This window comes from Balaenoptera ricei, chromosome 17 (genome assembly GCF_028023285.1).
Source record: "Balaenoptera ricei isolate mBalRic1 chromosome 17, mBalRic1.hap2, whole genome shotgun sequence".
Taxonomy (NCBI): domain Eukaryota; kingdom Metazoa; phylum Chordata; class Mammalia; order Artiodactyla; family Balaenopteridae; genus Balaenoptera; species Balaenoptera ricei.
In genome coordinates, this window is record NC_082655.1 from 36,118,828 (window position 1) to 36,136,426 (window position 17,599).

Consider the following 17,599-nt stretch of genomic DNA (forward strand, 5'->3'; position numbering starts at 1 on the left):
CGCGTGCGCAGAAGCCCCGCCCTCCGCCCCAGCCCCACCCCCACCCCCGCAGCGGCCTCCTCCGCCACCTCTCTCTTCCTCTTTGCTCTTTCCTCCTCCTGTTTTCTTTTTCCTCCTCCCCCTCGCCTCCTTTTCTCCTCCTCCTCCGGCGCTGACGCTCGCGTAGGGCCCTGGCGTCAGACGCGCGGGGGCGGGGCGACTGCAGCGCGGGGTATAAGTAGAGGGTGCAGGAGGCGGTGCTTCCCCTTCTCCCCGGCGGTTAGTGCTGAGAGTGCGGAGTGTGTGCTCCGGCCTCGGAACACACATTTATTATTAAAAAAATCCAAAAAAAATCTTAAAAAATCTTTTAAAAAACCCAAAAAAAATTTACAAAAAATCCGCGTCTCCCCCGCCGGAGACTTTTATTTTTTTTTCTTCCTGTTTTATAAAATAACCCGGTGAAGCAACCGAGACCGACCCGCCCGCCCGCGGCCCCGCAGCAGCTCCAAGAAGGAACCAAGAGACCGAGGCCTTCCCGCTGCCCGGACCCGACACCGCCACCCTCGCTCCCCAGCCGGCAGCTGGCAGCCAGCAGCCAGCGGCAGCGGATCGACTCCGTTCTGCGGCTGTTGAGTAGTTTTCGATTCCGGTTGATTTTTGTCCCTCTGCGCTTGCCCCCGCTCCCCTCCCCCCGGCTTCGGCCCGCGACCCCAGCACTCGCTCTTCTCTCACGGAAAGGTCGCGGCCTGTGGCCCTGCGGGCAGCCGTGCCGAGATGAACCCCAGCGCCCCCAGCTACCCCATGGCCTCGCTCTACGTGGGGGACCTACACCCCGACGTGACCGAGGCGATGCTCTATGAGAAGTTCAGCCCGGCCGGGCCCATCCTCTCCATCCGGGTCTGCAGGGACATGATCACCCGCCGCTCTTTGGGCTACGCGTATGTGAACTTCCAGCAGCCGGCAGACGGTGAGAGCCGGGCCCGACGGCGGGCGGGCGGCCATGAGGCTCAGGCGGCGGCGGCGGGCGGGTTAGGCCGGCGGGCCCGGGGGGAGGGGGCAGGAGGGCATGTCACCAGCCCTCCCCGGGGCCAGCGGGGCGAGGCTCGGGCGCCAGTACCCCGGTTCCCCGTGCCCGCAGGGACCCGCGCTGCCGGCAGCCGCACGCCCCTCTTACGCCGGGCCACTTCCTCCTTTGCGACCATTTTCTCGGCCTCAGCCGCTCTCAAACTTTAGGGTGATGACGCGCCGGGAGGGTGGGTGAGAATGGGTTCTAACACGACGCTCCCGCCAGTAGCTGCGGGATTCTGGGGTGTTGAGCGCCGAGCCCCCTTTTCCGGTAATAGGTGGAGGCGCTCCCACCACCCGAGGCTCTTGCCGGCGCCCCAGGACGCCCCAGGAAGTGCATTTCGTTGCTCGAAAAATACCACGTGTTGAACCCTGTAACCTCACAGGCCCGAGGCCTGTTCCGGCTACTGGCCCAATCGCCTGGGGGAGCCACGGGGACTTAGAATAAAGTTAATAATGGTGGTCTGGTGGTGGTCATCAGGCTTCTGATTCCGTTCTTAATAACTTGTCAGTGACTGATGGCCCTGGAAGTATAAACTACCAATGAGACGTGCATTGGGGTTTTTCCCCCAGTTCAGACATTTCTCACTCTTAACAGCAGGTTAGGAGGGAGGGGATGTGGAAGAGAACCCTTTTGGAGGCCATCGTTTATCTCAGGCTATTTAGGTAGTTGTGATTGTTTTAATCGAGTTAGTTTCGTAGTACTGGTAATTTGTTCGGAATATTTTTTTTTCTCTGAAATAGTTTCTATGGTTTTGAAGGATTTTACTTAAAAATGCCGTCACCACTTTTGACTGGAAAATGTTACTTGTGAGTGTCGTGTGGACTGGACTCTTATACTTATGTGGCATTCTAGTGGTGGTTTCCTTTTTTTTAAAGTAGTCCAGAATATCCATACATCATGGGGAATGATTGAGCACTGGAGTCAGCTTGAAATTTATGGGGAAAAAGACGCAGCTAACCTTGTATTTTTAAAGTAAAGTTAAACAGTTTGCAAAAAAATCCAAAATTTGGCAAACAGATATGTGACCTGATGACTTGCCAGGATTTTTCTTTATATCTGGATCAATTGACTTGCAAAAGTCATTTTCACTTGATTTTATGGTCCACTTTTGCCCTTCTTTCCCCTGGCTACTTGAATATATGTCAAGTGTTACAAAATATAAGGAATTTATTTTTGTAGGAAAGGCCTTAAAGGTGGAATTGAAACTTTTATTTCATTAACAGATCTGGAGTTATTTAGTGATCAGCTTTTCACTAGGTAAAGTTAATACTGAGATTTTTGGGTAGGCAGGCTATTGAGTGACAGCAAGCCCGAAGTTGTAAAACTGCACTGCAGGTTTTCTGCCCTTTTGCTCTGTAGGCAGTAGCTCCAAATGTCACTCCATAACGGTTCCTCCCAACTCTGGTCAAGATTTATCGCTGAATGAAATATCAAGGAAGATAATTTGGGGGCAGATAATCACAAACTGAAGAGTTGATAGAGAAAACTTGGACAAATTCTAGAGAGCATGAAATGTAAACTTCTGAAAGTGGCTGGTATTCTTTCTAAATTTAACAATTTTAAATCCGAAAAAAACAATTTTAAAAATTTCTTGGGGTTAGAAAAGTTGAACTTCAGGTTACCGTGGTTACAGTATACTCACTGTGTATTATCCATCTATTGCAGTAGGCCAGTATTGTAACTACTCAAAAGAAGGTAGCATTTTTCCATCTTCCATTTATTTCATTTCTATATATACAAATTATTGTCTTTCCAAATATTATTTCCAGTGGTTTCCGTTTTTTTCTCCCCCTTATTTATTGCTACATTGATGTATTTGTAGAATAGCTTCTGAAAGTGACCAGTTTCCAATTTAACAGGAAGAGGTGACTCATTCAAAAGAAACTCAAGCAGAGTCAGCTAAAAAACTAGGGGAGCTGAGTAGGCGTGGTCAATTGATAAATGAGCTGACAGTTGTTTGTCACTATCTTCTAGAAACTAAAACTTTCATTTATAGAAAGAAGTGGCTGGAAAATTTGTCCTCTCACTAATTTTACAGTTAACACTAGCATGGAATTTGTGAAAATTGGTGTTTCAGGACTTCAAGTGGACTGTGTGTTCCCACTCTTTAGGGACTAGTGTTTTCTACTTAATGATATATTTTTCCATTTAGAGTCTAAACTTCTGTAATAAGTGTTTCTTTAATGGTACGGGTGCACATAATTTGATCCTTCATAGATGTAATCATAGGGTAGATTTTGAAATTTTCTAGCACTATTCAGAAATAATTGATTAATCATCAGTTATTAATGTAATGACTGATCTAAGAGTAAATGAGTGATCTAAGATAAAAATGGTTTTATATATAAATAAAGCATTTAAAGTGAATTGTGACTATCGTAGACCTGGTATTTCAAAAGTTTTGTGTTACATAGCTAAGTACGTCCAACTTCACTTTAGTTTTTGAAAGCCTGATTCAAGTCTTTCTGAATGGATAAAGCCTTTTTTTTTTTTTTTAACATGGCCATAGGAATTGTGCCATGAATCACTGAAATCCCCCCAATAAGTCAAGAATTTTTTTTTTTTTTTTTTTTTTTAGAAAATGGACTAATTTTTGTACAGTATTGACAGTGATAAGCAAGAAACAATTTTGACAAGTAATAGAGAAGAAGTTAAAATGCTTGAAAATCCATAAACTGCTCTGCTTGTGGATAATCTACAATTGCTTACTGTCTTTTATATTGCTTATTAAGCAGATTGTGAAGGGGAATCTCGCTTTTACAGTTTTACAGTTGACTAGGAACAAAAAGGTGCTTTTAAATTTCATGGCAATTAAAGGAAGAGGTTGTTTCAGAAATAAGTTAGTTCTTAACGATACGTCATCCATTAACAAATTAACATGGGAAATTTGGGGTTTTTTGATATTTGTCTTCTCTTTTTGCGTTGTACCATTTAAATCTAGACTGATATGAGGTAAGGTTCAGCCATCTTGAAGTTTAAAGAGGTAGAGGGACCATGTGCCCTACTGTTCCCTCCACAATAGTTTATATAAATTTAAGTGGGCTGTAAAAGTTTTGAAATAATATTTATTTTGAAAATGTCCTTCCTGCAGCGGAGCGTGCTTTGGACACCATGAATTTTGATGTTATAAAGGGCAAGCCAGTACGCATTATGTGGTCTCAGCGTGATCCATCACTTCGCAAAAGTGGAGTGGGCAACATATTCATTAAAAATTTGGACAAATCCATTGATAATAAAGCACTGTATGATACATTTTCTGCTTTTGGTAACATCCTTTCATGTAAGGTAAGCAAAAATATGACAGGTAAACATACAGTGTTTTAGTTTAATTGTAGTTTATTCTTGAAGATAGCAACCATGCTCTGTGTTAATGGATATCTTTATTTCCCAAATGCCCAGGTTAGGTAGCTGACAAGTTATCTCTGAATACTGGAAAAATGCTAAATCAATAGCAAGTAATGAAAAATTATTACACATTTTTCCCTAGGTGGTTTGTGATGAAAATGGTTCCAAGGGTTATGGATTTGTGCATTTTGAGACACAAGAAGCAGCTGAAAGAGCTATTGAAAAAATGAATGGGATGCTTCTAAATGATCGCAAAGTGTAAGTATAAATATTTAGTTAATCATACTTCAGATGCTTTTAATAGTTCAATTCATGCATTTTACAAGTAATATATTTGTGCTCTTAAAAGAGATACAGCTAAAGTGAAAATTAATAAACCACATCTTGGTAGATTTTATAATTGTCTTTTCTCCACATTCAGTGTAACATACAAGTAACAGTGAATTAATACAGCTGGTCAGCATTCAAACAGAAAAGAAACAGCAGAAGATAGGTATGCTGGAATATAAAGCTTTTTCAAAAATAAGTGTGTATTAGTTGAAAAACTAGAAATCCAGGCAGAAACTTAATCATAATTCCCAAGGTAGTAATTAGCCCCATTTACATTCAAAGCTGAAGCTAAAATAACTTGCCTGTATTTACATACTGGTGTGACAGATAAACTGCGATACAAACCCAGTGGTCTAAATTCAGAGCCCAGGGTGACTCTCTGCTTGGCTTTACTCCCACAGTTTATTGATGGAGTTTAAAGATTGTCATAATTGTTGTTTCAACACCTTTTGGCTCCCTTCCCCATGTAAAGATAAATCGTAATTAAACCAGAAGTCTTCATGATTAATCTTTTCTGAAATAAACTTGTTCTTAAAAGTTGCAAACTTTTAAAATAATGACACTGATAAAGCCTCTATAAGACTTTCTGCTACAAGTTGTAAAAATACAGATTTTATGAGCCCAAAGAAATTACAAATCTCAATTTTATCCTCAGTGCCAGTGGATTTTGCTTAAGTAGGCAAATTCAGCTGTGAGGTCATATTGTAAGTGAGCTGTGAGCTCATGTAAACTGCAGTGATGGCATGCAGATTGGGTTTGGTTCTTACAGGTCAACTGCATCACTCTTAAGGTGAGGTTCTCATAAATCTGCATCAAGTGGTATGGTCAGTCTGTACACGGAGGAGTCATGCACATGGTGGTACCTGTTGTGAGTTCTGTCAATTACATGATTAAGGAAAGACTTTGTAGTATGTAAAGAACCCCATACAAGTCTAAGAAAACCAGCAACTCCTCAGTGGGAACAATGTTTACAAAGGGTAATTCTTAAAAATAATACACCTTTAAATGAGAAAAATGTTCAGCATCATTAGTATTCAGAGATGAAACTATCTTTTGCCTGTCAGCAGTGCTTTAGGGGAAAAAAAAGAATGGCTACCACTGGTGGAGGTCTAGATTAAGTAAAGAACTTGATTTATTGCTGTTTTTTGAGTATAAAATGATATAACCCTTTTTTGGAAAGCAGTTTGTAGGTATAAACTTAAGATCATTTATATACCTTTCAAGCTGCCATGATTTCTGCAACTCTATCCTAAGAACAAATAACGAAGTTTCATAATGTTGCGGCATTATTTACAAAAGAAAGTTTTGTTGTCCACAATGGAATATCATGTTCCCACTGAGAACATTTATAAAACTAATTGCATGGAGAAGCAGCACCATATGGGTGGGGGAAGGTGTGGGGTGCGGCTAAGGGAATAAAATGTAGGTGTCTCCTATGGAAAGGAATTGTGCTGGACTAACGTTCTTAAGCACAGGGAACAAAAAGGCCTATGAAAAGTCAGTCACAATTTGGGTGGGATTATGGGCGATGGTTTTTTGATGTATATTATATCCTTTAATGACACATGTACTACTTTTAGGGAAAACCTCAATTTTTAAAACACATTTTGTTGATAATGCTGCAAAGAAATTTGTTCCAGGCCGTTGTATGTTAGAGTACAGACTTCGGTAGCTTAAATTTATATTTTAGGAGATTGCAAACAAAGTGCAAGAGCCATGTTGAAACAGCAACGATAAAAGCTTTCCTGTCTTTTCGCTGTCTTTCACTAGTGGTGCAGGCATACTCCACTAGTTTGTATTGCTGGACGTAATCTTCTTAACCCTAGGTTAGCTAGAAGGAAGGGAGAGGAGTGTGCATTAAGAAAAATGTTCTTTTTCGTGATTATAGTTAAGAGGTTTGTTCTCACATTGCACTTAAGGCCCTATTTCTGTTTTATAGTTTGCTTTTTATTAGAGATTCTGAAATTACCAGTAACTATTACAGAGTCAACCATCAGGCTTAATTAACCTGAACTTCATAAAATAGAACCTAATTTTATAGTTCTTATCTATTTTATTAGATTTGTTGGACGATTTAAGTCTCGTAAGGAACGAGAAGCAGAACTCGGAGCTAGGGCAAAAGAGTTCACCAATGTTTACATCAAGAATTTTGGAGAAGACATGGATGATGAGCGCCTGAAGGATCTCTTTGGCAAGTTCGGTAATGTGTCTGAATTAAATTTTTATACTCAGTTCTGAGTAATTGTTCAATGTTAGTTTTGGCTAATATTTTATATTAAAATAAATGGGACTTCACATATTTTAAAATATTGTAGTTATTTGGATTAAGCTACTGATAGTCCATTATACTAGCTTATAAATAAAATCCTATCCAGTTTAAAGGTTAATAGCATTGTATTAGCACCGTAAGGTGTGACTGTGTAATTGGAACAGATTTTAAAAGCTTTTGCTATGTTAAGAAATTGTGCTGGATTTATGCACTAACAGATCCCATCTCATCAGAGGCATTGCATGAGACACAGCCAACTTAGGTTGGAATGTAGTCTTTAATTATGGGACAGGAAAGCTGGCCAGCTTTAGGATATTTGGCCAGTCTCAGCATCGTGTTTGAGCAATTTAAAATAATGACTTTTAAAGACAAAGATCCAGATTTTCCCGTGAAGTGTGTAACCGGTCTCACTTTAGATAGTTGTGTAGCTGATCAGAAAACGAACTTTAAATTGCACTCTTGCAGGTGATTTACTTGCCCCTTACCTTTGCTTTCCTTTTTGTTTAACTTAAATAAGTGTCCCCTTTTTAAAAGCATTCCAAATCATAAAGAATGAGGAAATCTAATACTTTACTATTGCCAAGCTGGGATGCCACATTGAACCCTCTAAACAGTTGATGTGTGCCCATACATCTTGCAGATTCTCTGTAATCAGATGTGATTTTTAATCTTTTTTCCCCACCTACCTGAGATAATACTTACCACTTCAGTTAAGTCTGTTTTATTTGAGGGGGTGGTGGGGGAATATGTGTCTTCAGAAACATGCCGCCTCCTCCAGGTGCTTCTGCTATGTCAAAGGTCAAACCCCGTGTTTCCTCTACTCCTTGTTGAAAATCAAGTGGGCCAAGGCTTAAAAATTCTTAAAGAAAAGCAAATTGTTTTAAAATAATGCATCTGTTTTGTACTAATGCTAAGCATAAAACTTCATCATCATTTACATTTCTCTAAAACATACCTCCTTAAATGGAAGGAGGAGTGTTTCAGGGAATAGAGTATTTACTTAGCTTCTTAGTAGAAATAAAGGGTCTTAAAGAGAATATTTAGTGCCCATGGTGGGAGAGAAGAGGGTGGTTATAGGAGGAATACATTTCTGGAGGATTGGAGGTTTTTTTTTAATCCCCATTTTTATATTTTTTTCATGGCTTTGTTTGTGTATTGAAACTTGAAATGTATAAACTAAATGTTGTATGGAATACCTTTGAATCATTAAAAAAATTTTTTTTAGGACCTGCCTTAAGTGTGAAAGTAATGACCGATGAGAGTGGAAAATCCAAAGGTTTTGGATTTGTAAGCTTTGAAAGGCATGAAGATGCACAGAAAGTAAGACTTAAAATATACTAACCAAAGGCAGTGTGGGTTTTTCTGTATTTTATAGTAAGATGTGGGGGTATAAAGTTGAGTTGCTCTTGCATTGAAATACACATGCATACCAACGGCTAGTCTACATGTTCATCTCCACATGTATTGTTTTGAATTACTTGCATTTTATATATTTTGAGAGTATAAATTGAAAACCTCTATTGTCTTAAAACCTCAAAGTTTAGTTTTTATGGTGGGTCCATCTTTAGCTTTTATAATCTAACAAATTTTCTTTATTGTTAAAAAATGAATTTATATATTGCAAGTTAGTAATTAAAATTTTGTGGTCTTTGTAAGGCTGTGGATGAGATGAACGGAAAGGAGCTCAATGGAAAACAAATTTACGTTGGTCGAGCCCAGAAAAAAGTGGAACGGCAGACGGAACTTAAGCGCAAATTTGAACAGATGAAGCAAGATAGGATCACCAGATACCAGGTTCATTTTTTAACTGAAAGAGCAAAAATAAGACAGGGATGAGGAAACCTATTTTATGTTCATTTCAGTTACTGACAGGTAACTGGAGGGTTTGAGAGGGGGAAAGGAGAGGAAACATGGGATAAGATAATAGGAAGTATGCTTAAGTACCACTATGGTTTTCTTTTTCCTTTTTCTAAATTTTTTTTCTTTATTTTATTTTTTTTTTAGGGTGTTAACCTTTATGTGAAAAATCTTGATGATGGTATTGATGATGAACGTCTCCGGAAAGAGTTTTCTCCGTTTGGTACAATCACTAGTGCAAAGGTAAAGCATATGATGCACTTTTTTTTTAAGATTTGGGAAAAATCCATGCCCATGGATATATGTATATAAATTTTATATTTCATATGGAGTGTTTTTCTTTATAAATGAATGGACAAATCGTTTTTCCTTTTCTCTAAAAAATCAGCCTTTCATTTTTCAGAAAATCATATCTTTGCTTCATTACTTCAAAAACTTATACTCAAAAAAAAAAACAACTTATATTCAGATTTGAAGTGGCTGGAAAGGCTGCATTAGATGACCATAGTGATCGATCATCACATGATATGCACTGTTCTGTACTCTGTTAAACTAGTTATTTTACTGGTTAAAGAAAGCAACTTATTGGGGAACTGTAATTGTTACTATTTGAGCTAATCTATATTTGCTTACAGAATTCACTCTGGGGAGTCAAACTTAAAGCCCCCTATAACAGTAAAGGTAGAGATCGTGTTTGCTTTTACTTGAAATCAGAAATTAAGAAATAACAACAGTAAGATTCTAGTCTAAATTCTGGAATTTTGATATAAGAACCTCTACTTTAGGTGTTTTTTCTGGTGTCCATGGCCCAAGAATCCTTCTGTATTTAAAGTTCTGTTATGTATGTACCTTGAGGGGTGGGAAGAGTATCTAAAACTTCAAACAGATTCTCAAAAGAGAACAGGAAAAATTAAAACTGAGTGCTCTGGAGTGACCTCGTAGCTGATCTTTCTACTCTGCAACCCCACTGACCGAGGGAACTTCTACGATAGAATGTTAAGGAGCACAGTAGAGGAATACACACAAAAATGCAAGTGATGTAGTTGTCTTCTGTTTCATTCAGCCTGTGCTTTTGTAGGAGAACCTGGAGTATGATAGAATCTATTCCTGAGTTTGTTTATCCTCAGTATGTTCCCTGAAAATCATTTAAATTGAATATTGTGCATCAGTTTATTTTGAATGTATGAAGAAGCATGCATGTTTTACAAAGGAGGGTCTTTATTAAGTCCTTTTCAAAAAGTCCTTTGTGGATCATATCGCTGTTGGCAAGGAGGTGAAAAAGTTTTTGCAGAAATTCTGGGAGAGGAGGTCATTGTGTTAATTTGATAATGCTTGCTGAAAAACAAATTGGTCAAGACAGAAGTAGAAAAAGGTGACCCTTCCATTTTTCATTTTCAGTCTTCAAAAGGAGTTTGGTTGGCCTTTCCAGATAATTTTCCATGCTTGTATACTTTTTGTATACGTATAAACAGTTTTTATGAAACAGGATCATAGTATACCTATTCTGCAACTTGTCTTTTTATTTAACATATCTAGGTACATATTTATTTCAGGCATTTTCTCATTTTTCGCTAAGGGCTGAATATTCATGGTATAGATGTACCATAACTTATTCTACTATGCCTGTATTATTGGTCATTTGGTTTGCTTTGCATGCTACTAACAGTGTTGGACCCACCACTCTAATAAACATCTTTATACATATATCTTTGCACACATACCAGTATTTCTGAAGTTCAAGAATTGAAGTTTCTGGTTAGTGGGTGTGTGTATTTAAATTTCATACAACTGAATTGTCCCAAAAAGGGTGAACAAATTAAATTACTACTAGTCTTGTCAATTTAGTAGAAAGTGGTATGCATCTTTTTAAATGAGATGTGCTTTTTATGTGTTTACTTGTTTAGCCTATTCTTTGCATGTTTTTATACTGCATCGGTTATCTTTATTGATTTAGGGGAAATTTCATGTCAGCGCTTTGTTTTATGTTGCAAGTATTTTCTCCAAGTCTTCCACTTAGGACTTTGGGGGTCTTGTGTCATCTTAGATTTTCCCTGTATTTTTTCATCTTATGTTCAGATACAGAATCTTATCTGGCAATTTGATTTTTTTCAATGTGATGTGAATAAGAGCTCTAAGTTAATTCAGAATTATCCCTTTGTACCACGTACTAGATAATCCAAAGTCCGTCTTTTCCCCACTGTTTTAAAATGTAAGCTTTAACATACGAAGTTCCCATAATTGCATGGGTATGTTTCTGGACTGTTTTTTGAGATATAATTGACATAAAACATATTCAAGTGTACAACATAATTGTTTGGTATTTGTATATACTGCAAAGTGATCACAGTAAGTCTAGTTAACATTCATTACCATAGTTAAACATTATTTTTCTTTTAATGGTAACTGTAAAGATCTACTCTCAGCAACTTTCAGATGTATAATACAGTATTATCTGTAGTCCCCATGCTGTACAATACGACCCCATGACTTGCTTTATACCTGGGAGTTTGTACTTTTTAGCCACCTTCACCCCGTACCTCTCTGGCAACCACCCATCTGTTCTGTGTATCCTTGAGCCCAGTTGTTGGTTTTGTTCTTTTGATTCCACATTTATGTAAGATCATTGGTCTCTGTTTGATTGCTGTTTTGTTTGTTCTGTGCCACCAGCTTGCTGTTTAATATAGCTGTATAGCATGCTTATGTATATTGCAGGGCTACTGAGAAGTTCTTCACGTCTCCTCATTGCTTGTTTAAAAGATTTTGAGTCATTGTGAGCTTCCTGAATATTGTTTATACCCCAGTATTTATGGCCCTTACGGTCTTGAATGTGAAATTTTAATTTTAAAATGTGGATATTATGATATTCAACTGCTTTTTCCTCCCCTCTTAACGAGTAATAAAGCATCTTGTCAGCTCGAATTGCTAGAATAGTCAAATTTTAATTGTGCATGTTTTTAGTGGTGCTAAAATTTAGCAGGCCTTGATTGTATTTAGAAATTAAACCTTAATATTGAAAATCTAAAACTTTTACAAAGTTGCTATTGTACCTCCACCCCTTTACTTCTTTTGCTTGGCTGGGATAATGCATGCATGTATTTACCCTTAATATTTGGATATCAAGGGAAAAATTGTGGGAAAAAAAGATGAAAGCATTGACAGGATTTAGTTAAATGTGAGTCGGTGGCTATAGTTGATACTCTGCTTTTTGTGCCTCATCCTACCATTGCATTAACCATGTGGTTTCTTCCATTTTCTTTTAATAGGTTATGATGGAGGGTGGTCGCAGCAAAGGGTTTGGATTTGTGTGTTTCTCCTCCCCAGAAGAAGCCACTAAAGCAGTTACAGAAATGAATGGTAGAATTGTGGCCACCAAGCCATTGTATGTAGCTTTAGCTCAGCGCAAAGAAGAGCGCCAGGCTCACCTCACTAACCAGTATATGCAGAGAATGGCAAGTGTAAGAGCTGTGCCCAACCCTGTAATCAACCCCTATCAGCCAGCACCTCCTTCAGGTTACTTCATGGCAGCTATCCCACAGGTAGGTTTTTTTTTTACAAGAGAACAGAAACCTCATGAAGGTTTTCCTCTTCAGTCATCTTTAATGTTTTGTGCCCCACTAAAAAATAAATAAAGCCCTAAGATGAAGAGATGTTAATTATGATTGGATTTGAAAAATGCTTAGAGTGTGAGGACCTGCTAAATGTTTTGAGTGCATAACTAGTTGCATGATTTGCTTTTTTCTTTAGCTGATACATTTGCTTGCTTTCTCCAGACTCAGAACCGTGCTGCATACTATCCTCCTAGCCAAATTGCTCAACTAAGACCAAGTCCTCGCTGGACTGCTCAGGGTGCCAGACCTCATCGTAAGCTTTTTGTTGTTGTTTTTTAAGGTTGCAAAGTATTTGAACTAAAAACATAAATGAGGCGAATTGGCTGTTATATCCCAATGGTATATTAGCTGTTGCTTTTTATAGTTTATTTTTATGGGTGTTCATTTTGGGGATCCTAGCATTTTGTTTTTAAAAAAGAATTGTAAAATGTTTCACCATTCCTTAAGACAGCAATATCTATGTTGTTTTGATTTTCATTTATGACAAGTTTGGGAATGCATCCAACTCAATTTCATATTTGGTTAGGCAGTAGTTTTAAAAGATCTTGTTCCATGTATGAGGACCAGGGTCCAGGCATTTTCAGCCTTGTCCTGTGGAATAGTGCTGTATTGCAGGAACACTTAGAATCAGGTTCATGTATCATGTTCAGATATTAATAAGTACTTGTCCTTGTATGAATGAAAATTTTTTATTTACTGATGCTCTGATATGATTAAGTCTGGAGAAATGGCATATAGGAGCCTAAGCTTTTAAAAATGGTTTGTTTATGTTTGGTCATCTATAGCCTTTTGTGCAAACCTCAGCTCTGAAAAAGCAGCATGAACACTTGGTGAGTTTTTCCCAGTTAATGTGTGTTCATATCTTTAAACGTAGCATTCCAAAATATGCCCGGTGCTATCCGCCCAGCCGCTCCTAGACCACCATTTAGTACTATGAGACCAGCTTCTTCACAGGTTCCACGAGTCATGTCAACACAGCGTGTTGGTGAGTCTTAACCCTTCCTGTAAAAGTTGGTCTCCAATTTGAAATAGCAAGATAAATACGAAAATCTTTTTATTTTTTTAGCTAACACATCAACACAGACAATGGGTCCACGTCCCACAGCTGCTGCAGCTGCAGCTACTCCTGCTGTTCGCACCGTTCCACAGTATAAATACGCTGCGGGAGTTCGCAATCCTCAACAACATCTTAACGCACAGCCACAAGTTACCATGCAGCAGGTGTGGATTTAATGATTTCTTTATAAAGATGACAGTCCTTGATCTCAGTCAAAGACATTGAAGACAACTGTATGATACATGAGAGCTTAAGCCATGTAGAACACCTTGTTGAGGTGCCACTAATTGATAGTATGTAAAAATGTCTTCTATGTGCTATACTCTAGGAACTAGACAAGCATTCAGCAGTCCCTCATCCTGAATTACTTATGTGATATGAGGGTTTTGTTTGGCATAGTTGTAAGAAAGGGTAAAATAAAGTTTAGTTGTGAGATTTGCCTTACCTTTTTTTTTTTTGACCCTAGGACCAAAATCGTCATTGATCATAGTAGAAGTATGATTCCAAAGAATACTCCAGATAAAAAAGAAAATTCAACATCCCCTGTGCTTATAATACTTGAGCACTTAGGTGTTAATATAGCTATCTTAGGCTGTATTTCTGAATCACTCAGCTTCTGTTTATGTTTAGATTACAGTCTTTATCCAGTTAATTTCCAGTGATGGCTGTGTTTGTACTGGCCATTACTTCTGTACTTTTTAAACTTAGGAAATTTCCCGTTTTCTTTCTAGCCTGCTGTTCATGTACAAGGTCAGGAGCCTTTGACTGCTTCCATGTTGGCATCTGCCCCTCCTCAAGAACAGAAGCAAATGTTGGGTAAGTACCTTTGTCCCACCTAGTCAGTTATGGAGACACTAGAAAATAGGAAGACATTTAGACCTCCTCTGTACCTAAAAATGACAGCTAGGGTGGCAGGATGTGAATCGGCATGAATGATTATGATGGCACAGTTTGTCTGTTTGGAAAAGCTATTAAAATGTTGCCTTTGATTGATAGTGTAATAGGGCATTGCTTGCCATGTACCCTGCCACATTTTTGGAAGAAAGAATTTGAACCAAATGAGTAAACCACTTTGATTTTGCCTGAGCACAGATTTAACACTTTAATAGTAAACATAGCTTCAGTTCATCTTTTTTTTTGGCAAACTGACAACTGCCAAGAATTAATTGCCTTGTGGTAGATCTTAATCCGTTTTATAGCAATCTTATGAAAGATAATGAAATGGTGGATTATGGGTTAACATTTATTTGCTGTAAACAAAAGGTTCTTAAACCCCAGTTTTAATATGGTAGATGCCTTAAAAATTTTTTGTTTTTTTGATTGAAGGAGTGTTTGAATGTTTTTGTTCCTAGGTGAACGGCTCTTTCCTCTAATTCAAGCCATGCACCCTACTCTTGCTGGTAAAATCACTGGCATGTTGTTGGAGATTGATAATTCAGAACTTCTTCATATGCTTGAGTCTCCAGAGTCTCTCCGTTCTAAAGTAATTTAAATTTTATCATTTATCTAGTAGCTTCTTATAGTACATATTCCAGGATGTTTTGTAGGAACTTAATTTTCTAGGACATTTATAAGTGCTTTATACAAGTCACGCACAGTTCTAAGAGCTTTATAAATATTAATTGAAAATCCTAATAATAACCTATGGTGCTGTTATCCCCATTTTATAGACGGGGGAAACTGAAGCATAGAGAGGTTAAGTAATTTGCCCAGTGCTCACAAAGCAGCTAGTGAATGGCAGAGCTTGGTTTCAAATCCAGTCACTGTAACTCCAGCGTTCGTGCTCTCTTAACTGTGCTACATCTTTATTGGAGAAAGGGATGTTTGCTGATAATTCTCAACTTTGGGGGATTTTTGGTGGAGAGAGAGTAAGAAGTGCAAGAGGTTCATAATTGTAGAACAGTGGTGGAATGGAACCCAAAAGATACGGATATAGTTGGAATGTTTTTCGATAACAGTTGTTTCCACTTTCATCTGAGGAAAGGAATTTGCCTTTGTTGGACATTTGTGTGTTGTCAATTTGAAATTATTGTCTAATTATTATTTTTCAGAACCAGTTTTTCTTTTCTTCAGGTTGATGAAGCTGTAGCTGTCCTACAAGCCCACCAAGCAAAAGAGGCTGCCCAGAAAGCAGTGAACAGTGCCACCGGGGTTCCAGCCGTGTGAAGTGAGCCCGCCTCCTGTGTTGGCGCCTTAGTCTGTTCTAACAGTTTGAGCATGTTTTGAAACATAGCAAAAACTCATTTTACCATTAATTCAAATACATGGCAAATTTTTCGAAGAGAAGTAGAGATACAGAGGAATTAAAGGAAACTTTACCTGTTAACCCTGGTATTGACTTGAATTCTTAAGATCAGAGCCCTTTCACGCATTTTGTATAGTAATTTGTATTAAATGGCTGTAACAGGGGTTGGCCCTGTATAGCTATTCTTGGAGGACTTTTCATAGCTTAATACATGTTCTTGGGTGGCAGCGATGACAGTTGCCTTTTGGCCTCTGCTGTTGCCTTTCGTTACCCCCAAGAAATGGGGTGATGTAGCTGTGTAGCCAGAGCCAGGGATGAGCAAAGCTCTTCTGTAAAATAGGAAATAGTTGGGGCTTTGGGGGCCGTGTTACGTGTTGAAGCTACTCTGCTCCACCGTTAGTGTGAGAACAGCCACAGACAACATGTAAACCAGTGGGTATGGCTGTGGTCCAGTAGAGCTTTACAGAAGAAGCAGCCTGTAAACAGGCTGAATTTGGCCAAGGGCTTTAATACTAACAAGTGCCAGTATTGGTCCTGTTATTTTTCTTGTTTTGTTAAAATATTTGACATATGACACTGTAAATTTAAGGTGTGTAACATGTTAATTGGAATCATTTATATATTGTAATATGACTGCCATTATAGCTATAATTAGCACCTCTGTCAGTCACTTAGGTAAAGATCCTTTTTTTTTAGTGGTTGGAATCATTAAGTTCTGTCTCTTAAATTTGATGATTATAATCTTTTTTCCCCCCACATTTACAGATGATCAGGGACCACGAAAAGAAACCCGTGCTTCACCGAAGAAAAATACCTAAACATCGAAAAACTTAAATATTATGGAAAAAAAACATTGCAAAATATAAAATAAATAAAAAAAGGAAAGGAAACTTTGAACCTTATGTACCGAGCAAATGCCAGGTCTAGCAAACGTAATGCTAGTCCTAGATTACTTATTGATTTAAAAACAAAAAAAAAAACACAAAAAAATAGTAAAATATAAAAACAAATTAATGTTTTATAGACCCTGGGAAAAAGAATTTTCAGCAAAGTACAAAAATTTAAAGCATTCCTTTCTTTAATTTTGTAATTAATTCTTTACTGTGGCATAGCTCAGAATGTCACTTCTGTTTTAAATAACAGAATTGATAACTGAGCAATGAAACGTAATTTGGATTATAAAATTCTTGCTTTAATAAAAATTCCTTAAACAGTGCACAGTGATGGTATGCTATTTTATTTCTCTTTGTAATTGGCTTGGGTAAATAATAGGTGATAAGCTGGAATTGGTGTAAGAACCTCTTTCATGAGAAAGGTACTTCAGAAGTTTCTTAGTTTTATGGAAAAGAGGCATAAGACAATGTCTGTAATGCAGTTTATGAATTTAGATTTCCATGTGAGTTCTTGAATCAAGGCATATATTTTATTTGTTAAATGACCTTAACATCTTTTGAGACGATGCCAGTATATGACTATGTTAAGGTTTCTAGGCTGGCAGATAACTAGCTTAAACTCTCATTTATGTGGTATAAAACAGTAACTACTGTATTTGTTGGATAGGAGGGTATAGATAAAAATTACACTGAAGACTAGATGTATTAAGTGTACAAAATTTAGGATTCGTTTTTTTAAGCCTTCTTTTTAAAAGTCCTTTGATGATTGTGACTTATTTCAGTGTAATATCTTACCATCCAAAGTACTTGTGAATAATGAAGATACAGGGCTTCTGCATCTAGAGAATAGATGTAGAAGATCAGGATTGGGGCCCAGGACATGCATTAAACCAGATATCCCTGGCAATTTCAATGCACTTTAGAGAATGGCCTAGTTTTAACTCTAT

The 17,599-nt window shown here is 38.0% G+C and overlaps 1 protein-coding gene across 1 annotated transcript; it reads left to right on the plus strand.

The window, feature by feature from the left end:
* Nucleotides 1-230: 230 nt before the first annotated feature.
* Nucleotides 231-16,975, plus strand: PABPC1 (poly(A) binding protein cytoplasmic 1). The gene is made up of 15 exons (XM_059901387.1): nt 231-946; nt 4,140-4,333; nt 4,536-4,651; nt 6,784-6,923; nt 8,218-8,312; nt 8,649-8,786; nt 8,997-9,092; nt 12,113-12,385; nt 12,620-12,710; nt 13,332-13,442; nt 13,524-13,678; nt 14,246-14,330; nt 14,867-14,997; nt 15,588-15,681; nt 16,525-16,975. Exons 1-14 carry the CDS (start codon nt 754-756, stop codon nt 15,678-15,680), a joined length of 1,911 nt encoding a protein of 636 aa, XP_059757370.1. The 5' UTR covers nt 231-753; the 3' UTR covers nt 15,681; nt 16,525-16,975.
* Nucleotides 16,976-17,599: the final 624 nt, after the last annotated feature.

What these genes read in the sequence shown, in the direction of transcription:
- PABPC1 (XM_059901387.1), top strand. Translation starts at nt 754, where the DNA reads ATGAACCCCAGCGCCCCCAGCTACCCCATGGCCTCGCTCTACGTGGGG. An exon ending in GTAACATCCTTTCATGTAAG is followed by an intron (nt 4,334 to 4,535) that starts GTAAGCAAAAAT and finishes ATTTTTCCCTAG; the next exon opens with GTGGTTTGTGATGAAAATGG. An exon ending in TCATGGCAGCTATCCCACAG is followed by an intron (nt 12,386 to 12,619) that starts GTAGGTTTTTTT and finishes TGCTTTCTCCAG; the next exon opens with ACTCAGAACCGTGCTGCATA.